Below are 25,144 nucleotides of genomic sequence, written 5' to 3'. Positions count from 1 at the left end.
TGTCATGCACATTGTACATGGTGACATTTATGTATTAATGAATTAGATTGCTGCATCGCAGGCACATGTAATTCAAATCACTTATACTACATTGTACATTGTACATGTACATGTACCTCAAACTCACAGGCATCTGAAAAAACTTATAAAACTCCTCAAATGGTTTTTCTACTGAATGCACAAATAATTTTATGCATATACCCAGTTCGAGTTAAGTTGGCACAGGCACCACCCCATAAAATGCTAGCAACCTGAAACTTAGTATAGTTGCATAACAGGTTCTTCCAAATATCTGTACCAATTTATGAGTCTCTAGTTACTCTGGAAGGTTTTTAATGGGCTCTTTTGCTGTAGTTCAAAGGGAGCTGGCATGATGAATCATTGCTTTTACGCTACATCACACTTGTAAATATCATTTGCATCTCATTATTATTTTGACAAAATTAATGTTTTTTATTTTATAAAATAAAAGCAGACAGATAAGTTCCTTTAGAGAAGCAGGTAGTCAACTAGCAGTCTATACTACTAGGAAACAATTGCTGTGGCTGTCTACAGCCATCTGGATCGCTGTTATTCTTCGTCGTCCTCACAGTATGTTGCTATCTTCGGTATCTGGAGTTCGTATGAGCTTTGTAACAAAGAAAAGGTCTAGCCTGTGATAAATAAAGGTAGTAGTATCTAAAGCAAGGGTAAAACAGACCATAAAAGGTCTTAGAGGTGAAGAAACGCTCAATAAAAGGGTTTGCTTGCACTCTGCCACCATTTTGGGTGTGGCTAGGAATGACGTTTGTGATGCAAACATTGATTTACTTCCTGTGCCAACTCAACTTGAACTGACTATACATGATCTCAGTATTTTGAGGCTTCACTATGCCAAAGAAAGGAAACTTTTACATAGACAGAAAGCCATGAAGGAATTGAGATTATCAGTGATCTTGGTGTATAACCAAAGTGCATTGTACATGTCAGTACTTCTCACTGTATTGGCTTATACATGTACATTTACAAACAATTAAGACATCATATTTGTAGTACACATGCTACTCAAGTAGTGGATGAAGTACAAACTATACCTGTACATTTAACTGTTATTTTTTTTTCATTTTGTAGGTTGATTCTTTGAGTGACAGAGAAAAGATTATGAGAGACACTTTACATCGTATAAACAGTTTTCGCTGTCGTAAACAACCGATGTATGGAGAAGACATGAGATTAGCCGTGCTAACAACTCACATGCCTAAGATTAATTTTATGAAATTTTGTCAGTATTCTTGGTTATGGACTGGTTACCTTTTTTGCCAGCTGCAACAAGTACTACCAGCTAAAGATCTGATTTTGTGCAGTACTCAAGCATTAAGGCATATGCTAGTTTCATATGACAACCGAATGGCTGGACTACATGATGTTCTGAAAAGGTACGATATTTTTGTAAAATTATAAATTTATTTTTTGGTAATTGTGGTAGATTTTTATTGACAGTTTGGTCTGTTAGTGCACCTGCTATCACATTACATACAAGTCATCCTGATCCTAGCAATTATCAAAAGGATATTGCAAACAATAAGTTGTTGTACTTGACAGTATCTCAAATTGCTGGGTCACTCTATCCTGTTTCAGTTTCTTTTAAACTCCAGTTTCCTGAAACAAGATTGATACAATACGATTGTGGTATGTTGTGAAAAATGCTTATCATTTGAATTTTGAGATGATATTTTGCGTTATGGTGTACTGAAAAAATTATTTGTGAATTTTAGCCACTACAGTTTTTAAATGTTGCTGTGCTGTATCATGTATGTAAGCTATATTGCATGTGACATACACTAACAATGATACTTTTACATGTACATACACTTCAAAGTTGAGTTACAATGTACATGTGGTAATTAATGTATTTCTTCATTTTGTGTACATGTTTATCATTTTTTGTTCTGAAAATTACATTTTATTAGGTAAATTGCAAACCCTGGATTTACTTTTAAGAAGACTTCGGACTGAAGGACATAGGTACATGTGAAATGACACTTGTAATGCTTTCTGCTGTTAACCTCGTACATGTACATGCACTGTATGCATGACATGTAGCCAAAAAATTAAGTGGAGTAAAATTTGATAGATTTATTGAGTTGTTTTTTTTGCCAAAAATTTAGCCCTTTACTCTGTTTTAGCTAGCAAATGGTTGTAATTTTGCCAAAATTTAATCTGCCAAGCCTTGTAGTCTCTTACTCTCATTTGGCTAATTTTAACATTCAAATTTTCTTGCTTTAGTACACTGCAATAAAAAAAGCTAAATTAGATGTACAAGTAAGACAACTTTGTAGGTACAATGTACATGTACACGTACTTGTATCCATTTTACTTTGCTACTCTGCGATGCATTACGCCTAGATAGTATACTGGCCCTTCCTACATTTACATGTACATGTACAATAGTAATGAAGGCTCCCATGCTTAGCAAGGTCTCAAACAAGTCAATGCTTCACTTGGCTTTCTGTGTTGTTCACGTTCATCTGTACGGCCACATTTCTTTTAAAAGCCTGTTTAGTGTTTATCACTCCATTCCACCATTGAACTACTTTCTGCTGCAGACCATGTGTGCTACTACTACAACTGGTACATTAGACAGCAAAAGAGTAATGCACTACCTATGCAAAAGTAGCATAATTGCGAAGTGTATACAATGTACATGTACATGTACTGTAATATCTGAAATCAAAGCCCAGGCATCTTAATTTCACTTTTGAATCTTGAAAAGAATTAATATCAAAATGAAACTTACATGTACATTTATGTGGTATCTGCGATTCAAACCCATGACCTAATGCAAAGAGCATTTTTGACACTATGAAAGGTATATACAAGGCACAGATGGCACTGTAAGTCTGGAGCTGTGTTTTTATAATTCAATTTTATTGTGAGCCAAGGTTTGATTTTACCTCACTTCTTTTATGAGGATATGCGATACATGTATTGTACATTTACATATGGTTATTAGAAAACTAACAATTTTAGATAGTTCATTGACTTATTGTCAGACAGACATCATGAGACTCATATTTTACAGATCATTTTTGTGCTATACCACATTTATGCCTTAACTGCCTTTAAATATAGTGATGTATGTCATTTGTATTGTAAAATGTGTGTTTTAAAATGTTTGATTAAAATGACATGATTTATTGTTTTATTCTTTTATTGTATGTGTTGTAATTGAAGTCAAAAGACTCATTTTGATGAAATTTAGTTGAGTATGGATGAATTTTTATTTTGATATTATGTTCTACAGTATAGCACATTTTACTTGTACATGTAAATAACTATATACTTTTACAATACATGTACACTGTACGTGTACATGTATTCATGTATATATTGTATTTTTTCATGCATGTACATTATTTTTAAATTAGGGTTCTTATATTCACACAAATGTCTCGGATGTTGGATATTTTAGAAATATTTTTAACTTTTCATGCCTACACATACTTGAGATTAGATGGTGCAACACCAGTTCAACGAAGACAGGTAGGTTATTTACATGTACATGTAAATTATAATACTGAGAATTTATGGTAATACAATCATTTTGCTGTAGTAATAACAAGAGTAGATAATAATTAGAGGAGAGTGTCCTACTGTGCCTATACCCCCTGCTTCATCATGTCGTAGAATTGAAGAGTCACATTCCTGTTATTTCCGTATTTTTTGAGTAGCTATTCAAAAATAACTAGCAATAACTATAACTACTCAAATAAAATACGGAAATAACTGGAATGTGATGCTTCAATTCTAGGCTGTGATGAATCAGACCTTATAGCCAGTAGGACACTCCTCTAATTACTATCTACTCTTGGTAATAATTACTGCATTTTTATTTATTTTTTGTTGTACATGGACATGCACATATTTGTACACATTATTAATTCTTTGTTGCTTACATGTAGCTATTAATGGAGCAATTCAACAAAGATTCTCGAGTTTTTTGCTTTATACTGTCCACCAGAAGTGGAGGCTTAGGTGTTAATTTGACTGGTGCTGATACTGTTATTTTTTATGATTCTGACTGGAATCCAACAATGGATGCTCAAGCACAGGATCGTTGTCACAGGATTGGTCAAACGAGAGATGTTCATATTTATAGGTACTCTAACATGTATACATGTGCATAATGTATATGTACTCAATGTACATGTACTTGTTAGGACTTTAATGTACTTGTTAGGACTTTAATGTACTGTGTATGCAGATACTGTGTAAGTATTGCCTTTGTACACAATTACACATACATGTACAATGTACATGTTGTGTTGTATCCTTAGGTAGATTTAGGCTGGGGCAACGTCTGGCTTCAATTGCCCACCTAGACCTTACTCAAAACCACTCCTCAGTTTTGTGGAATAGATTTTAGTTATTATTAGAGATGCACATACATGTATAGCACCCTCAAACTATACAGTACGTACAATTGTAACCACTATTCTGTTAGCTCCTTCTTACTTTACATTGCCCGAGCGATGTGTAGGCATTAAGTGAGAGTAAAGTGGCTGTTTTGTCTGTGCGTGTTGTGTGTATGTTTGCTTGAACTCAGTTTTTTTATGTGAAACTACATGTACTTTCTCAAAAGTCTTGCAAACCTTTATAATCAACACTGACCCACAAGAAAGTTATTCTTCATCTTGGAAATGCTTGATTTGTCTTTTCCATGGCAAAAGAATTGGGCAAAGTTGCTGAACACAGTTAGTTCAGCTGTAGCTTTTTGTGTTGTGAGCAAAAGAGCAACGTGACAAGTGAAACAATTGAACACAAGCTTATATTTCATTGGTGTATAAAAATTGCTCTACTTATCTTTCTTTTTCAGTTATAATAGCCCAAAAATTTTTTACCTTGTAAGTTTACATGAGGCCTCTTATAGATGAGGGGGCGGGGTTAGAGTCAAAGTTTTTATGCAACAAATAAAGCCAAACAAATGTGTGATAAACTGTTTAAGAAGTAGAGAAAAATAACGTTTTGTTTTACCACTGAGCCTACGTTGTATGTGTCACCATTTTATGTATTGTGTGTGTGTTTAGAGCATACATGTACATGTAGTTTGAGTGATCCACACCTTCATTGCAGCTTCACCTTTACATGGCTGCAGCTGTGTAGCAAACATGCTGGAGTTTCTTTCTCAAAACTTTTGCTATAACTTTCATTTAATCTATTAAAACTGTTACTTATACAATGTACATACTGTGGCAAGGGTACATACTTTAGTGCTCTCATTCTGGGAGCATAGATAGTACTACTGTACTATATAGCATTATAAATTGTCCCTGGTAGCTACAAAAATGTTTCTATGATAAAAATTATAGTATTAAAAATTTAATGATTGAGTCATCATGATGGTTTTTTTAGAAGTCTATGATCATAAGAGACTGTTTTATTGCTCAGCTGTTCACTTGCTTGAGCAACAGTTCTTCTTTTCAATTTTTTATTGTATGGGTGCATGGTGTAAGTTTCTAATTAATGAAACTATGAATAATAATAAAATACATAACTTTAATGCTTAGAAAAGCAGGATTTACCTTTATGGCTTGCTTAATGCTGACCTTGATTGCTGGAAAAATTTCTAAAAGAACAAGCCAAGAGCTATACATTTGTAAATTGTACATGTACAGCAGTGCTTACGGCCAAGTTAAGAATTACACTAGTATACCTTAAGGCCACTTATTTGCTAGTATTAATTTTTGCATTTTCTGCGAGTGGCTTTAAAATCGCGAAAGTTACTACTCGCATTTATTAATAATTTACGTTTATTAATAGTTATTTAAATGGAAAAAATGTGCAAAATTGCAAAAAATAGTACATGTTAAAGCAATACTATTAACAAATTGCAAATATTTGTGTACTTAAAAATAAGTGGCTTTAAGGTAGTTTACATATAAACTAGTGCATATAGTTTATTTTTATAAGAGCATTTTTATCATTTAACATAATATTATAGTATAGTGTGACTTGTAGTGTATCTTATAGTTAGTTAGTGTGGTTATATGGCAAGCCAATAGTATCAAAATTCGACTACCTCATACAACGACATAAGAATGCTCACATGACGACTTAAGATCACACAACGACTTAACATTACAAGACGACTTAAAACTCACGACGACTTGTATAAGTTGTATTTATTATTTTTAAGAGGGAGGGGGAAAATATTAATTATTTAATTTTAACCCTTTGTAAACTGAAGGAATCGAATAAAAATGGCAGAGACTGCCATCAGTTGGACTGATTATTTTTCTCAAATATCATCTTTCTTGTTATCCTGTGGCAGACAGTATGGTATTGCCAATGGAAATTATTGTGAGCATACCATTGAGTGTCTCAAACTTTTTCTCTTAATGCTACCTCTACTTCCCTCCGCACCTCTCTTGGAATTATTATTATCATTATTGTGAATGTAATTATTCTTAGTAAGTATAATGATTTGACAATTCCGGGCCCAGTTATGAGTATTTATAATACAACAATAAGGAGATTTGACGATCAGTCCAACTGATGGCAGTCTCTGCCATTTTTATTCGATTTCTTCAGTTTACAAAGGGTTAAAATTAAATAATTAATATTTCCCCCTCCCTCTTAAAAACAATAAATACAACTTATACAAGTCGTCGTGAGTTTTAAGTCGTCTTGTGATCTTAAATCGTCGTGTGATCTTGAGTCGTCGTGTGAGCATTCTTATGTCGTCGTATGAGGTAGTCGAATTTTGATACTATTGGCTTGCCATACGGTTGTGTGTATTGATGTACATGTATGGTAATGATGGTATTGCTTGTAGTGTGTGCATGTAGCATGACCATCTGTTTAAACAGAATTCAAAGATGCCAAGATTATCACTAGAAACAAGAGGAAGGGAGGTATAACTGGTATTGTTTTGAAGCAAAGGGTATTCTGTTTCTAAAATAAAGCAGAGGCTTAAAGAGGAAGGATTGTTGGTGAGCAAAGTGTGACTTTACCAACTGATCAAAAAAGGGAGCTTATTTGGTACAGTTGCTGACTTACTGAGATACGCACAGTTTTGCCAAAAATTCGAAAGGAGTGGCTCATTTTTATTAATGCGGCTTTGGCTGAAAATGGTGAGCTGACAGCGAGGCTTCTGCGAGGCATAATGATTTCTAAATGGCCAAATTTAGAAAAGAGCCAGGAAGTTTCATGGTTGGTTAGCAACAAGACCACAATATTGTCCACTTTTATGAGAGATGAACAAACAGAAGCGTTTCAAATGGTGCTTGAAGCAGCAAGAAAACCTTGACACATTTGACAATGTTATATGGACTGACGATTGACTCAGTACAATTAGATTTCCTTGGCAAACTTTGCTTTGGAAAGAGAAACGAGCCAAGGAAACTGAAAGGAAGACCTAAGCACCCATTGAAGGCTCATGTTTGGGCAGGGATCAGTAAGAGTAGAACAACTCCCTTATTCATATTCAAAGGGACACTCACAGCTAGCTACACGATTCTGTAGAATTCTAGAGGATGGGCTTCTTAGTCATGTTAGTCAAAGACTCAAAGTATGCCAGCATCATATCGGGTTCAAATGGACAACAATCCTAAGCACTCGAGCAAATACACCAAAATATTCCTAGCAGACAAAGGCATTATTTGGTGGCCAACTCCACCTCAAAGTCCCGATCTAAATCTGGTAGAAAATGTGTGGGGGTCAATAAAGTGTTATTTGAGGACTGTGATAAAACCAAAGATTCAAGGTGAACTGATTGAGGGAATGAAGCGCTTTTGGAATGGACCATTAATTGTTCAGTATGCACAAAGTACATTGACCACCTACAAAAGGTTATACCAGCAGTGATCAAAGCTAAAGGGGCTGGATCTGGATATTGAGATTGATGTTCATGCATGCATTTTTATGATTATAATATTATATATAGTAATCATGTCCATACTATGACTTTATGAAGAAGAGTTATTCTTTCTCTATATATTTCTTGCAGCAGCATCAATTGTTTCAACACACTGTTGCCACTCTGTCTTGATTCTTTCACTTGACTGGCTTTGCTCTGGGTAGTGTCAGAGGGTGAGAGTTTTGATGTGGTTTGTCCTCTTCTTGTTGTATGTGACATTGGAAGATATCATTTCTTCTTTTGTGAAAAGCTTATGAGTCATATTGACACAAAATTTTTGTCTACTGGAACTTCTTGTTTTGACCTGAAAAGTATCAATGTAATCAAATTCAGGCAATAGAATCGTATAAATCTTCATTTTGGGATTTAAATGCATGAGGGTATGTACTATAGAGCCCTTATTTTCTTTTTATTTGACATTATTTATTTTGTTGAGTGCTGCTTTGTATTGTGCCTTATTCTGATTCTAATTGTCTACGACATTCAGGTTGATTTGTCAAAGAACAGTTGAAGAAAACATTTTGAAGAAAGCTAGTCAGAAACGGCTTTTGGGAGATCTAGCTATTGAAAGTGGGGGATTTACTACCGATTTTTTTAGAAAGGTATGCAGATATTAATGGTAATGTGCATGTTTAATGTATGTTACATGTGCATTGTATTCATTTAATTATTTATAATCTGCATGCACTGTGATGTACATGTGTCTGTCATTTATGCTTGTAGTCTTGTACTAAAAGCTATTCTAAGATTCATAACTAGATTAGATGCCGTCTTTAACTCTTGCTTTCAAGGAGTTCCATTTTGTGTCTCAGAGGTGCACGCTCCTTTTGTACCATCTTCCGTGTCATTCCTTTGGGTCTCATGAGCCAGCTCTCTCAGATGGGAGGGTTTATTAACAAAATAATATACCATTGGTTCTACTTGTACATATATTTACTTATCAATCAACAATATGTACATTATATGTATTATTATGTAACTTGTAGATTAGTACCTACATCTACATGTATTTTATTAATGATTTAAGGAGTGACTTGTTGATGTTTTAGTATTTGTTGGTACATTTACATAATGAATGTTTTGGTCCTGCAGATTGTGAGTTGCTCTGTCAGTTGCTGCTTTAATTGCACATTGCCTTAGGCCATGTCCACACGACTCAACTCCTCTCAATCCCAATACTGTATGACTCCAAGTTTCTGTCAATTTTTCTAGATATTTTTGTTGATGAACTATTTAACTGACAAAATTTTTTTGTTTGACGTGGGTAATATGCAGATTTATTACAGAAATATGCAGATTATTTATGAATGAAAATTAGTTAAGATTTTGACAAAATTTTTCACTGATGAAAAATTTTTGAGCTGTTATATGATCGTTTTGGTCTGGCTGTTTCTAGGTATTTACTCTTTGTAGCAGCTGTGAATTTATCATATGTTTAGATTTGAATTACTATGAATTAGTAGATGACATATGTACATGCACATGTATGCCTTAATTTTTATGTGTTTTGTTGTTTTAAAGTTTTAGTGTTTATTTAATGATAGTGCATGCACTGTACATGTACATGTACATGTACATGTACATGTACATATTTATTGATTCAAAGTCTGTTTCAATGAGAGCTTGGGAGTTACATGTACATGTACATGTGTACATGCATTGAGTCTTGGTTCCACATGACAATTTAATTTTTTGTTCTTTAAGATTTGAAAGTCATTTTAAGAAGCAGCCACCCTGGCTTTTATTTGAGTATAAGTATGGTACATGTATACTACATTTGCATTAGCTTCTATTATAATGTCATTGTCATTATTGTTGCCTTGCTGCATGTACATGTACATGTTTACTTGTACTTTTACTTTCTGTTTTTCAATTTTTTGTCACTCTAGTCTAATCTTAGTGAACTCTTTCATGTTGATACTTCGCAAGATATAGATTTATCTGGCAAGGATGATGCAATTACATCAGAGGAATTGGAAGAGGTACATGTACATGTATATCTACATGCATGTATAGTCGCTTCAAGTTGAGTTGCCCAAGTACCACCCCTTATAACTTTTTAATCACTAATGCTAGCAACCTGAAATTTAGTATACTTGCAAAACGGGTTCTTCCGAAAATCTGTACCAATTTTTGAGTCTCTAGGTACTCTGGAAGGTTCTGAATGGGTTCTTCCGCTCTAGTTCAAAGGGAGCCGCCATGATGAATCATTACGTGTAGGCTACATCACACTCGTGAATATCATTTGCATTTCATTACTATTAATGTTTTTTTATTTATAAAATAAAAGCAACCAGATAAGGTCCTCTAGAGAAGCTGGTATTCAACTAGCAGACCTTGCTACTGGAAACATACTGCTACATCTGTCTACAGCCTTCTTGGTTCTAGTTATTCTTCATCATCCTCAATCTAGGTTGATATCTTCCGTATCCGAGGTCTTTGTCAACTTTATAACAGAAAAAGGTCCAGCTAGTGATAATTAAAGATAGTAGTATCCAAAGCAAGGATAAAACATATGACAAAGAGTCTTAGAGGTGAAGAAACACTCAATAAAAGAGCTTGCTTGCACTGTACCACCATTTTGGGTGTGGCTAGTAGTGACGTTTTGATGATGCAAAAATTGATTTACTTCCTGTGACAACTCAACTTGAACCGACTATACTACCTATTAGTATTTTTTTTACTGAGAACCATTGTAATTAAACTATTAATAAAAATGCATATAGAGTATACATGTACATGTATGTGTGTCTGAGTTAAAAGTAGACAGATAAATTATAGAACATATAGTGTGCAGTACTACAGTATAGCTGAAAATTTTCCTGGCCCAAAAATTTTATGGATCTGTTCAAAAATCAATTTCGTGGCTTTAATTTTTGTGGTTTTCTACTTTTCAGCCATCTTGAACTGTATTGAATCAATTTTTGCAGATTTTATTTTTGTGGATTTTGAAAAAACGTGAAATGCACGAAAATTTTGGGCCATGAAAATGTTCCACTATACGGTATACTATTACTATTACTAATTGATACTATTACTACTGTACCTAATAGTGCTGTATGCAACTTTATGTGTACATAAATACGCTTGTCACATAACCTTTAATTTTTGCTCATACATGTAGTTGTTGTTGCAAGCAGAAGAAGATCGTGATGTCAAAGCTGCTGAAATGGCTAGAGCAGAACAAGTGGCTGAAAAAGCTGAGTTCGATGAACTATATTTGGCTCAATCAGATAGCATTCAGGTACATACATGACATACTGTACATATAAATGTACATGTACTTGTTTATATGTTCTTGGGCATAGTCCTTGATGCTCTATTGTATTGGTCTGCATATGTGCACTTTTTGTTGTTTGGAACCTTTGGGAGACATTGAATGTACAAGTAGTATTGGCAAGCATGTTATCCTCAAAATTTTGGTGCACAAATTAATGGCCCAAAAAATTAAAAGACATTGTCAATTCTTAGAATTAAACTTTACAGAAGCAATTTTCATAGCAATTTGCTGAAATTTTATGCCTCAAAAATTTATAGCTATACAGTATCTATTTTCCATGTACCAACTGGTGACATATAATTTGACATTTTCTGTTCTTTTTATCTTTAGACTAAAGATGAAGATATTCCTAGAAGTATTTTTGATGATGAGTTTTCTCATTTAAGTGAACAACTTAGTGGTGTAGAGCAATATGCAATGCGTTTATTGGAGTTAGAAAGTTTGAAAAAAGTTGAGCAGCTCATGCGTGAAGCTGAAGTAAGTATTTTGTAATTGATGAATATACGTTCATATAGTAAATCTTTATGTAAGCATAATTTTTGTGACCTAATGAAGTCTTTTCTATACCTTGTCCTAGGAAAACATTGAAATTGCTAAAAAGGAATGGGAACTTGGACATTTGCAAAGGCTTAGAGAAGAAGAGGAAAAGGTTGCACAGGAAGAATTAATTGAGGAAGGTGCAACAGACTTGACATATGATCGACCTGAACTAATTAATAAGGTTATATTTAGACGTAGTTTGTCAACTGGAACATGGGAAGTATGTCCTATTGATGAGGCCAGCTATAATTTATCTGATGATAAAGCCAATAAAATTTCTTGCAAGAAGAAATTAAGTAGTCATAAATGTTCAAAGAATAATATTATAAATGAACGCCATAGTACTTCTCACCATCAAGGTGCTACTGAATCTGTTTTAGAGAAGCATTCTGATATCTGCAAAAACAGTGCCAGTGGAACTTTGTTCTCTCCTGTTCATATAGATGAAAATGAAAGTATCAGTTCCAGAACTCGGAAGCGGTTGAAGCAAGATTTGTTGTGTTCTTGTATGTCACAAAACGATTCTGTTGCTAGTAACCAATCTCTTTTTTTGTAATAATCAAGCCAACTTTTTGTTGTAAAATATTCTTGTAAAATGAAATTCAGTATATAAGAAAAAGTGACACTGTGACAAGTGCTAGTATTGGTGTTACTTTTGAGTGCATAGTTGTTGCATGGTGCATTGGCATTTATTTTTATAAGATGAATAATTTTTCCATTTGGACTCTTAAAACTAGTTAGCACCAATACTACACTTGTCAGTGCACCATAATTTTGCTAATAGCTGGCCTCATCAAAAGCAGAAATACTAGTTCTTGTCACATGCATGCAGTGAAAGTTGTTATAATAGTAATAATGAGTAAAATTATTATTTAGATATTGGTTGATGAAATTTCAGGAGATGATATGCCTGTGAGTAACTAATGAGTTTTTAAGAACATCAATGTATTTTTTTATAGCTGTGGTTACCACCTACACCTCCCAGTGATGAGTTAATTGACCACTATGTTGATATACCTATGGAAATGTTGTATGATGCGACTTTAATGGGTCCAGATTCATTGTCTAACTCTGTTGTGTACAGGTACAATTTTGCCATCACAAAGCAGTTTTTATTCAATGTTATTGCCTTTAATTTTGTTTTGAACTTGGTATAAGTTTTTTGTTCATGTAGTTGCGTAATACAAGCTCGTACTGCATAAGTCCTTTGCAGGCTGTGCATGTTTTATGGATTGTTTTCAGTTGGAAAATTATTGTTGACGGATTAGTTTCATGCAATTTACCAGTAATTTTGGATTTTGTATTGCTGAGTGGTAATTCAATGATTATACTGATTGAATTACATGTACGTTTGATGTATTTTTTGTGCACATGTGAATTTTGCAACGGAGTCCTGCCAGAATATCTTAACCTGATGTTTTCTCTTGCAGTCTTACTTTAATTGATTACAGTATACTTTTTTGATACCATTACACATGTACCAGCTTTGGATTTCCCTGTTAGTATCAATAATAGAATGATGTATATGGCTATGATATCATTTTTGATGACTATTATTTCCTCTACCCTATTTTTAGTGATGAAGATTATGATGTATTTGGATTGCACAAAGTTTTTTGTGAACCTAGTAAGTTTTGAACTTGAGACACAATTTGAGTAAAGATACTGTAATGTATATGGATGTAAAGTATTAATTGAATGCTGATACATGTACATGTATGTGTGTGCATATAAAGTAAATGGAAAAAGGGACTTTGTTACTGTTGTTTTTCAGTGGACAAATCTTGCATTATCATGGGAGCGAATGAAATTTGTCAGATACTAGCCTGCAGCTATTGACAGCCAATATGATGTGCATAAAGCTAAATGATGGTGCATATACATACATCACATTAACATTTATACAGGGTAGGATATGTCACTTGCAGTAAGATCGTGTATTAAAAGTGTAGTGTAGCTTTACATCCATGTGTAGTAAAGTATGTATGTCAGAGTTACTAAATTTTTTTTAGAACCTACACGGAAGATGCATAAGGGAACAACGAAGTTTAAACGGTGTCAATTATTTTATTGTTGTATAACTAAATTATTTATTTTCATAGGGAAAATATATCATACCCGCAAAGTTTATTTTGGCGCCGTTATACTCCAGATGTGATGTCTACTCGGATTAGAAAATTGTCACCACAGAGTAAGAAGGTAAAGACAGATTCATCAAATAAGTAGACAAATTAAGTTGTTGCTGAAGTGAAAGCCTAATAATCAAGTTTTAGATCAGTCATATAATCAGTTTCAGTGGTGGCCGAAAGGGAGCTACATGTTTTGGTCACTTGCACATGTATCTCTGTCCTAGTATGGCTGCAACATGCATGCTCTTTTTTGTCCTTTAAGTTCGTTATCTGCATGTTGTACATGTATATCTACTGCTGTGACTGTTGTTGCTTTTATTTGTCATCTTGGTGTGGCTTTGTTAGCTAAGAAAGAATTCTAACTTTTGAACGGAGTGTAGCTTAAAGATAATAGCAACCCATAAATCTTTGGGTGATATACACGTACATGTGTATGTACATTGTACATGTGCATGTATCAGAATGCTCTGCTTCAAATTCAATGCTTTTTGGTCAAGTGAGCTTCATCTGTTTTATAGTTAAGGTCAAAAAAATTATTTTGACTAAAAATGAGTTGCAAATGGTATTTTAAAGAATTCATTAGTGTAATAAAATGAAGCGTAATTACATACTTTTAGAGTACCTTGCCAATCTAAAATTATTACTGATTTACTGTGATCCTACTACACTTATACTAAGTTTCAAGTTGCTACATGTACATGTAGCTTTAGTAAAATGTGCATGTACATGTATGTGCTTATATGAATTCTTGAATCTGAATTTAGTTGTCTTGTGACACTTTGTGACTGTGTTAACTTTTATCACATTTTACAAAACTGTATTGTTCTGTCTTAAGTTTTTCTTGTCAGCAAACCAAGCAATCACTTTCTTTAATTGTTAGTCTGTTTAAAAAAATCACAAAACTATATTTATTATTAGCATGAACACTGTTATTTATTTACTGTTATGTGTGCATTATTCTGTATGGTTGGTAATTTTCAAGGGTCCAATATTTTGCCTTTTCTCCAAAATTTTTTTATAAGCTAATGTTTGTATTTGTGGCCGGCAGCTTGCAAACTTCGTTTTACTTAGATCCACAGTACTAGCTTCTCAATACATGTGTACATGGTTTATAGTGGAATATGTAATAATAGATGAAAATTCTGTTACCTCTACTGACTTAAAAATAGTAGTTTCAGCTCTGCATTGCCTGTTAATTAGTTTTTAAAGTGATGGTTGTGGTTAAAATTTGGGGGATAAAAATGAGCTGCAAAATTAATGAAAATCATTTCTCCATGAAAATTACCAACCATACGGCCCTAGAGCAACAATGTCTAACACTTTCATTTGGTTGGAGTTGTATGATAAGAGAGCAAAATTTTTGCAGTTACTTAGTAGGTACGCTACTTGCTATTTCTTTTTAGGATGGTCCAGATTGGTTGTCGTTTGAAGACTGGATCCTTATTAGGGTAATCTTCATTAAGTGTTTTTTGTTATTAATAGTATTGAATAGGGACTGACATCAGCTCTGGAACTTCCCTTGTTTCTTAATACTACTGTGCCTGCACAAATGCCTAATTGGACTATTTTAGCTGATTTTGTGACATCATTAGGAAAAACGAAACGTTCAGCAGTGCAGGTTGGCATTCTTATTTTGTTATGAGTTTATTTAAACAATTTATGTTTGGTTTTGCCAATTTTGAAAATTGCCTTGTGTTATTACTGCTTCATGTGCTTGTATGAACATTCTCAGTTGTGATTAAATTGTGCTTGCGTTATTTAATCATGAACTTGCATATGTTAATTCTTGTGCTATAATTATATAGTGTAAAGATCGTATAGTAGGAGTTTTAATACCTCGTGAGGAGCAAGCTCATAGAGTTAATCCTCAAAATGTAAGTTACTGTGAGAAAATATTTTGTTCACTAACTTCACATTTTTCTTGTTAATTTGGAATAATTTATTTGTATCACACATTATACTCTATCACTAATATTTGCCTGCTGCTGTAGAATAAGTGTTTTCTGGAGAAATTTTTTACACAAAGTTTAATTTTATATATATGTTATTAATTTAGATTCAGGTTGTTTTTCCAAAATTGGTGCTGTTATTACAACTTAGTTACGTGTATTAATTTTGTATATTGCCTTTTTTTGTTGTGGAAATATTTTTGTATAGTCTTACAATGATGAAAATATTTTATTTGCAAATTTTTAACTACCAGAATTTGTGACCTAATTTATCAAAGATAGACTAAGGTACGGCCTGATGAGTTTGTATCATCTTGCAGCTCTAACCTTGCTCTTTCCATGGGTGTAACTCTGAAATACATAGCAATCCACATACCGTATAGCTGGTTTATTTCGTGTGGAATTAATTTTCGTGCAGGCTCAAATCCACTAAAATTAATTCCACTAAATTTTATTAAAACCAATTAAATATTAACAAAAATTTAGCAAGGCACTAAAATTAATTCTAATGAAAATTTAAGCAGCAAAAATTTGAGGCCACGAAATAAACCAGCTATACGGCATGTATCATAGATATTAGAGACTATGTATACGGGATTGGAAAAGAGATACACTCCGCGTCTTATTATTATACTAGTTATGATTAGTTATTAAAGAATTAACTTGGTTTATAGATCTACACTACTCTAAAGTGCTGCACAATTAAAAACAAAAACTGCCATGATTAAAAAATTTAAACAAATAACAGCAACAACTATCATTGAATCAACATATCAATATTATTATTAAACGAAACTAAAATCTTTAATTCAGACAAATCAAAAATGTATGAGTCTGCATGTTATTCTGTCTCAAGAGGTGGAGGATAAAGTTTGTATGGATCTGAATACATAGCGTAAGCAACGAGCTGAACCATTTAGGTTGTAACAGAGTCAATTCCAAAGTAAGCCAAATGAACCTGTGTCCTACAGAGGGAGGCAAGGCGAAAATGAGTAGAAATTCTTGTTTATAGCAAGGCTATTGTATTGCCAATGCAATAGCAAGCTTATTTTACAATAGTAAATGATAAAATACAATACTTACCACATGATGCAACGTAAAAATGTCCCTATAATCCCTCAGATTTTGTAGAAAAGACAAAAACTGACTGACGATAGGCCAACATGGTGGAGGAGGACATGGATGATTATACACAATGTAATGGATCACATGATCCCATTTCCTATCCCGGTTATGTAGTCTCTATTGTTTATGTACATGTGTATGTATAATCAGTTTGACTTGAGTTTGACAAAAAGATTTAATTATCAAAACGTCATATGTAGCCTTGCCCACACACACAAATAAAATGGCTGAAATTACAATGTGCTCTTTTTTCCTTCCTCTAACTCCTTGATTTTCTTGTTTTGGGTTCTATTTCCTCTACATCTTACTTCCAGGATCTAGTTGTTGTTATTACTTAAAAAAAGAGTTAAAGAAATGCAAGATAGCAAGGGTTTTCTGAGTAGTAAAAAGTGACAGCAGTTATGAAGGATTTGAGAGGTACATCAGAGGAACTGAGGCTTTATTCTGTAGTGCTGGGCTTTTTAGTCAATTAATATTTCTTATGGTCTTGAGCATTTCGTTTGCTCTGTATTATTTTAAAACAAATAAAAGACAATTGTTGACAAATTTAATGAGATGCTATTGATATTCAGGGGTATAATATGTAATGCAACATCATGGCGGATTTTTTGATGGAGACTGGAGAAAGCTGTGGAAAACCTGCCAGGACTCCAAAATTAATCCAGAATTGCGGAAGAACCTGTTATGCAATAATGTGAAGTTTCATGTTGCTAGCATTAATTGCAATAAGTTTTACGGAGGTTTTACTTAGTCATAGTCGTGATTCAATCCTGGACACTCTTGAGAATTTTGTTCTTTTTGTCTAGGTTGCACAACATAAAGTATTGTTCAAATTATTATATAGTACAAGCCATTAAAAACTTTGTTTACCAGGCTCTGTGTAGTCTAATTTACTGCAATTTTTTTGTAACAAGCATTAGTTCTCAGTATCATTTTTATAATTCTATCACTATTATACTCTTACTTTCTATAACTTGTGTTATAATTTTTAATTATAAAAGATTCAGGTGACATGCATTTTATAAATGATAATAATATTATAATCGTTGCTTTTTTGCTTGACAGAGCATCCTTTCTTTTAACTACTTGTATTCTTATTAAATCATACAACATGAGAATAAGGTGGATCACTTAATTGGTGCATGTTGCTACGTTTACAATTTACCTGTCTCGTAAGTGTATCTAAGAAAGCCTGACTCCTTAAAAAACTGTAGGAAATGTACTGAAAAGAGAAAAGTTGAGCAACGCTTGGAGCATTTGTCCGTGCTAACAAAAATGGTACTGCCCAGACCCAACAGACAATGAACGAAGCATTGATAATGAAAATGGAAATGCAGCTACAGTTTTATTGCCGTTTAACATAGAGGGAACACAAATTTTTTGTTGTCTTCTACTGTACGTGCACATGCACTAAATTTGTTTTTTTACATAGAAAATTGTAATTGTTCTTTTTTTTATCAATAGTTAAAAAATCGTCGGGATCATCGTCCAAAAAGCCATATCATACAAGATAAGGGGAAAGAAAGTACCTCGCTTTTTGAGCATTGTTTTCATTGGATTTTGAAGGGAGACTGGAAAAGCAAACACCAAAGTATTTCTAAGTATGTTTTATTCCTGACACCAACACACAACTAATTTCAGATGTGTCTTGGTATTGCATTATAGTGGAATTTGTGCTTTTTAGTGAAAAATTACAAGAAAGTTTTAGTAGTTTGAATGTTAACAAATTGAAATTGTAAGACTGTAAACACAAAATATTCCTATTATTGCAACTCCAAAAAATGCCATGTATTTTGATTTTTTTGATCAAACCTAAACTTAAAGTCAAATGTAAGTAGCACACTTAAAATAAGCTCAGAAAGATTGTGTGATCATTCCACAGAAACCCTACCTCAAATTTAACGATCAAATTATGTTTCTTGAGAGTATTGATAACAGGCTTGCAAGCCTTAAGTGTGTTTTCTAATGTAGACCCCACAAGAAGTTTTGACAATGCTTTAGTAACAAAAGTTGTATTGGAAAAGGCTGAACTTTGGTTTGTTAAAGGATATTAATAAAAGGCAATCTTGATTCTTTGTAACAATTTTTATATCAAATTTTGGATCTCGCAAAGTGCTAGCACTGCTTTTAAGCCTCACCTTAACACTAACACTACATCTATTTTGTTCCGAAAAACATTAATACTGGCCACCCAGCAGACTTTACTTATAATTTTTACTCTCTGAGCTACACTCACTAAGTACATGCATTCCTCTCTAAGATTAAAGGATACTTTGCTGCTGTTCTGGTTGTTAAATGCTGCCTTGGAATAGGCCTGTTACATGCAAAATCTTCTATAGCTTCAAATAGAGCAACTTATCCTTTTCCACTGGGGCTATGGCCTGACCCTATTTTTTACCAGCTGTTGCCCATTCTCAGCTAATGACATTCCCATGCCTTATTCCCCTAGCATCAGTACACCATTACTGTGTGTGTAGTTGTAGCATAGCTTGATTGAGCCACACCTTCATTGCTGCCTTTTGCTAGCAGCGGTGCAGTATGCTAGACTTCTTTTCTGTCTCAAACTTGTCACTAAGTTTCACTTAATCAGATAAAACTGCTATACACTGATTGTGGCAAGGGCATATGCACACTAGTGCACTCGTTGCTCATACTTTTGAAACCTTGCTACTGTGTTTGGAAGTGTTTATACATTTAATTAAGCAGAAGAGAAGTGGCGTTTGTGTTAAGAAGCCTGACCTACACGTTCATCAATGACACTCTGAAGTACTTCTAGTTCTATTTATTTGTATTGCTTTGTTATGATCTTTTTATTTTATATTTTCTAGTTCTTCTGATGGTTCGCCTCGATGTTCAATGCATAATGAACTTCTTCAAAAGGAATAGTAAGATTTTAATATATACATTGTGTATATTGTATGATTCACATGTTAAGGCATTAGTTTGTAGTTGTATTGGAACAGTTCTTCATGGCATGCAGTGTGAACTCTTGTGTAATATTAATGCTCCCTCTATTGCATGTTCTCTCTTATTTCATCATTGTTGTTACATGTACATGTATGTGTGGTTAATATAAGTAGAAATTTCTGACCCAGTTAGAACTAAAGCTCCTTTTAAATGTTTCAAAGCGTTATTGAGCAATTATTTATTATGTAAATAATGAGTAAATATTTCACAATTATATACTCTTTAAAGCTAAATTGCACTACACACATTATACAAGTTGTCTGACAAAAGAGTATTTTTCACATTTTGGGCATTACAAGCAACAAAGTGAACATTACCCACTCATATAACATTCATGGTCACAATTACATTTACTTCTGAGCTAGTTGTCAAAAACTGTCTATGGTCTGTACTTTGCTTTTCCACCAAACTAAAAGTTCGGTTTTAACACTTAAATGTTCAAGGTATGATTCTGTCTCAATCTCAGTCTGCTGCTCATTTATAGTGAATGTACATTATTACTGACATTGTCTTTAATAATGATTGCTATGAAGGCTATGGTCTTTTTTTGCTGGAAGAAATGTCATATCATTTGCTTTATAGACCTCACTTGTAGTAGTTATTTGTTGAAACTCTTGCTACAAATAATTTCATGATCTTTCATTCAACAACTTCTTTATCCTGACAGATGTAGTTGTTTAGTCTGCCTGACTTATTAAATTTTGCCTTTTTCCTTGCCTGTAGATTTTTCTACTTCACCTGGAAAAGTTTTGTTTAGGAACTAGTGCACTTCATTTAGGCCTGCGATACATAACCTGTTTGTTGTTTTGATAATGATATGGGATCATTGCCGAGAGTGATTTGAGAAATATTAAAGGTGCTCCCTATAGCAACAATTATCTTATTAAGGAATGTTGAAGCCATACAAGTGTCCCATGTAAGAACCTTGTTAGGTTCTTATAAATGGGTTCCAATTTTATGAAGCACCTTTAAAAAAGGGAGTAAAAGTATATAGGCTTCCGAAAAAAGCTGTAAAATAAAAGTTAGATTTTGAAATTAGTGTTTCATGCCAGAAAAATGCAGAATTTTGATAAACTTTGCCTGTGGTGATCAGAATCAGGCCAAATTTACAATAGAGCCTTTTACATGATTACGTAACATAGAGACATTTCAATTAAACAAATCTAGTATAGTAAAATGTGTCGATCAATACGAACATTAAAATGAATGGTATTTGAAGTGGAAAAAGAAAAATATCTCCTTGTTGAATAAATTTGTCTAGTAAAACTGCCTTCACCTAGAAATCTGATAAATCAAATTGAGAGTAAGAGGAGTTTTTTGCTATTAAAAATTCTTCAGTATTTTTGCTCTTGATACCATACAGTGGAACCTGCCGGTCACCCTTGGGCCAGTGCTAAATGGCCTGATTATGTTCGTAGCTACATTACATGTCAGCGTATGTAATACAGCCATTGACCATTATGTAATAGTTGACCTGTTTACCTTAGGGTGGGTATTAATTGCGACACTTAATTTTAGCATTTTTAGCGAGTATACTTCAAATCCTTAATTCAATCAGCCTAATAGTTATTATGTACTTGTGTAAACAAGTACACAAGATAGGCAAGATCTGTAACAAGATAACAGTAAATAGGGTGGTCTTGTTAAGTGTTCTGCTCTTAAATGTATAGATTGGGCTTCTTGAGAAGTGTTATGCTAGTGAATGGGGGGTTTACCATTGATTATCTTCCTATTTTCGCTAATATTACATTTCGCTAAATTAGGGTCCCCTAAAAACGCTAAAATTTAAGAGCGCAATTAATACCTACCCTAAGGTATACAGGTCAAGGAAGTAATTGCATTGATTGATATGACTGATATGCATCATAATTAAATTATTGTTAAACTGAATAAGAATTAATAAACTCAACAATAATTAATATTGGGTGTGGTTTGTGATTGACCATAGTAGCAAGGTTCTATCAGATGAAAGTGGACAGTGGACTTGGACGAGTGGCCGCTTTACGCAATATCCAGGGACGCATTAGACAAGTCAATAGCTAATCCTTTTGTACAGGTCTTGATCTGGATTTTGGCTTATGGCTGTAATAGAGAGGTGACCTCACTACTCAGGTGACCGTTAGCACAGGTTCCACTGTAGCTATAATGAGAGCACTAAAGTGCATGCCCTTGACACAATTCGTATGTAACAGTTTTTAATAAATTAAGAGAAAATAGTGAAAGTTTTGAGACAGAGAAGAAGCTTCAGCATGTACTAGATTTATTAAAACTTAGTGATTGTTTTGAGACAGTCTAACAGAGAATGTTTTTTGGACAGCCAGCATGTTTGCTGCACAGCTGCATGGTCCTAATTGGTGAAGAAAGCTTTAGTTTTTCTTGACTTTTAGACTGTTTACATACATTTGTTAGGCTCTATTTGTTGCATACAAATTGCTATTGAGTCCCTGATGTTTACTTTGCTTTATTGTTTTATCTGCCCTGTTGCTCTTTTTCTCTAACTACGAAAGAGCTAACGGGAAACTGACAACGTTTGGCAACTTTGCCACTTTTGTTTCCACAGAAAGAATAAATCAAGCATTCCCAAAACGGAAAATAACTTTTTTAGAGCCAGTGTTGATTATAAGACTCTCCTGGACTAGCAAGAAAGCAGTGTCAGCTCCAAAGGGGAGGTCATTGGAACACACACACATACCGTATAGCCAAAAAATTTCGTGAGGAATAAATTTTCGTATTTTTGTGATCACTGTTTGCATCACAAAAAATTAAACCCCTGAAAATAAATATTAATTGAGAGGCGTGGTGAACCACGCTTACTAATAAATGTGCCCTCGTGTCAAGTCGTGTTCTCGGTCAAGCTGATGTCTCTGTTACTCTGTATTGCTATTTTAAGCATACTGCCTAGGTCAAAGATGATGATCTTCTCCATCACTGGTGTCCACACTGATTTGTAGACATGGTGCCCCTTGACACAAGAGTCCGTCTAAAACATTGAATCTGCCATGTTTTAATTAAATAAGGCGCGGTGTCATTATTATTATTATTAAAATAAAATCACGAAAATATTTATCACGGAATTTAAAATTTCTCCATAAATTTCATTATTCACGAAATTTTAAGCCTTGAAAATTTTTGGCTATACAGTACACTGACTGGATGACTGCTTTACCCTTCATTACGCCTATGCATGTGTCTTGGGTAATCAGTTGAAGGCTGTAAGCTAGCTTACAGACTAATTTAGTGACTGTCTTGTAACTAGTACTGGTTTCATTATGATTGGTGAAGTACTTTTGGAAAAACAGATCCCTTAGCACCAGATTAAAAATTGTGTGTGGGTGGTGGTGCAGCACCCGTAAATGTTTAGTAGTTGATTTTGTACTTTGAATTTATATGCAAATAGATTATTTCGATTTGCAAAGCAAAAGCAACCTAAAAATTCTTAGGCTTCACTTTAATTTTTAACAAGTAAATCCTGTCAAATTTACTAAATTGACAATTTATTATGATGCAGTAATTTCTGTATAAATGTAAATATTTTTTGTACTTTTTATAGTGACATTACTTATGGATTTATTCAATGTCCAACATCTTTAGCTCAATCAAGAGCAGAAAGGATTCAGTCAGTAAGTTTATACTATTTCTTTGTTCTTTTGCTGTGTAATTGTTTGGTATTGCTAATATGTCCCAAAAATATAGTTGTAAGAAAAACTTATATCATGGCCTTGCCCAAATATCTGTGCAATTTGTGAATTAGACTTGTGTCTTGCTGTAATAACAAAAAAGAAGACTTTGTAGTGTGCAATGTAATGAAATAGTTGCAATTCTGGTATTCTATTAGTGATGCAACAAATATGCTGTTGAGTTACTTAAGAACAATTTGTATTATGTCCCTACTGAGAATGGATCGGAAGTGCTAGCAGCTACATTGGAATTTGAAAAATGTAGGTACATCAATAATGATGCCTTATAATGATACTCACAGAGCCATGGCAAATATTTTGGCTGTGTTCTTTCACTTTTAAAACAGTCTTGTTCTTCCTGATAAGCAGTATCATAACTCCTGGAGTCAACTAGTCTTCATAAAGGCCATCATTATCAGTAGATCTTGCTCTGTTAGCTTTTTAAAAGAGGAATTATCAGTTTGGGTGCTTGACCACACTTGCTTATGTAAACTATGACATCACAGAACATCAGTGTGGTAAGCTTTGGTATGCCATTGGGTTTATAAGGGGAACCAGGTTCTCAGGGTTACCAAGGGCTGAGAAACCCAAGATCTGAGATCCTGAAGCGGCATTGGGCAACTAAGAGCTTTTGAAAGTCTCGTAATTGTCCCAATTCCTATAAAAAGTTATTCAAGTTTTTGTTGGTCCAAACTCAGTTGGGACATAGTATAGCTACGTGACTTTTCCTTGACTGCATTCATTTCTTCAAGCAGATGTGCTGTATAGCAGGAAGTTTTGGAAGAACTTAAATTTGGCGAATTGGGCATTTGGATTGCCATTGACCAAAATACAATTTGCCATTTTGATCCATTGTATGCATGCTTACTGGCATGTGGCCACTAATTTGCCAACACCGAATTTCGGCAATTTGCCAAATTTAACTCCTTCCAAAATTTCCCACTATACTGTATCAAGTTACTTAATTATAGACACATATAATATAATAAATAATGTGCCCTTATTCCTTCTGGTACTAAGATGTTTTAATTCCCAGAAGCTGGGGTCCCCTCACCCGTTTATATTTCAACCTGGATGAGCTGGCTTTTGCCTGCTGTAATGAGTCAACTTCCCAACCCCTTGATTTCTCCTCTTGCATTATGCCCTACCCATCCCTCTATTGTACTTTTCACTAATTTGGGCTTTGTTTACTACCGTATAGCCAAAAAATTTCATGAGGAACAAATTTTGGTATTTTGTGATCACTGTTTGCATCACGAAAAATAAAGCCCCCGAAAATAAATTAATTAAAGGGAGTGGTCTACCACACCTAGAATACACATGTGCGCATGCCCTCTTGTCTAAACAAGTCGTGTTCTCAAGCTGATGTCTCTCTATCGCTACTTTAAGCCTAGTAGCAAGGTCAATGATGATTCCCTAACTGTTTTGCCTTCTCCCGAAGGACCTTTGTCAAAAGTAGTTCCACCGTCGACGATTGTGGCAGCAAATGAAAAAGTGGCTGAAGCTATGGCGGGTGATACTCTAGGTGATAAAAGTAGAAGCAGCCGAGGTACCTACAAAAAGTACACTCCTACTGAAAA

The 25,144-nt window shown here is 34.0% G+C and overlaps 1 protein-coding gene across 2 annotated transcripts in view; it reads left to right on the top strand.

Annotated features, from left to right (window-relative positions):
- The window catches only part of LOC100634358 (helicase domino-like), an 85,481-nt gene that overhangs the window by 26,171 nt on the left and 34,166 nt on the right, over positions 1-25,144 (top strand). Inside the window, exons 18-38 of one of the 2 annotated variants that reach the window (XM_019996603.1) lie at positions 1,111-1,415; positions 1,466-1,668; positions 1,950-2,004; positions 3,408-3,522; positions 3,942-4,138; positions 8,385-8,499; positions 9,787-9,879; positions 11,022-11,141; positions 11,508-11,654; positions 11,755-11,898; positions 12,594-12,629; positions 12,677-12,801; positions 13,295-13,344; positions 13,730-13,772; positions 13,820-13,916; positions 15,250-15,294; positions 15,339-15,464; positions 15,652-15,720; positions 18,385-18,521; positions 19,749-19,805; positions 23,438-23,507. In XM_019996603.1, coding sequence (XP_019852162.1) covers positions 1,111-1,415; positions 1,466-1,668; positions 1,950-2,004; positions 3,408-3,522; positions 3,942-4,138; positions 8,385-8,499; positions 9,787-9,879; positions 11,022-11,141; positions 11,508-11,654; positions 11,755-11,898; positions 12,594-12,629; positions 12,677-12,801; positions 13,295-13,344; positions 13,730-13,772; positions 13,820-13,916; positions 15,250-15,294; positions 15,339-15,464; positions 15,652-15,720; positions 18,385-18,521; positions 19,749-19,805; positions 23,438-23,507 — 2,349 coding nt within the window. The remainder of the gene's footprint in view (positions 1-1,110; positions 1,416-1,465; positions 1,669-1,949; positions 2,005-3,407; positions 3,523-3,941; positions 4,139-8,384; positions 8,500-9,786; positions 9,880-11,021; positions 11,142-11,507; positions 11,655-11,754; positions 11,899-12,593; positions 12,630-12,676; positions 12,802-13,294; positions 13,345-13,729; positions 13,773-13,819; positions 13,917-15,249; positions 15,295-15,338; positions 15,465-15,651; positions 15,721-18,384; positions 18,522-19,748; positions 19,806-23,437; positions 23,508-25,144) is intronic. The other variant, XM_019996604.1, reaches the window with a different exon arrangement.

Source organism: Amphimedon queenslandica, unplaced genomic scaffold (assembly GCF_000090795.2).
Source record: "Amphimedon queenslandica unplaced genomic scaffold, v1.1 AMPQUscaffold_13404, whole genome shotgun sequence".
Classification (NCBI taxonomy): domain Eukaryota; kingdom Metazoa; phylum Porifera; class Demospongiae; order Haplosclerida; family Niphatidae; genus Amphimedon; species Amphimedon queenslandica.
The sequence above is the reverse complement of the archived record's forward strand: the minus strand, read 5'-3'. Positions and strand labels throughout refer to the sequence as shown.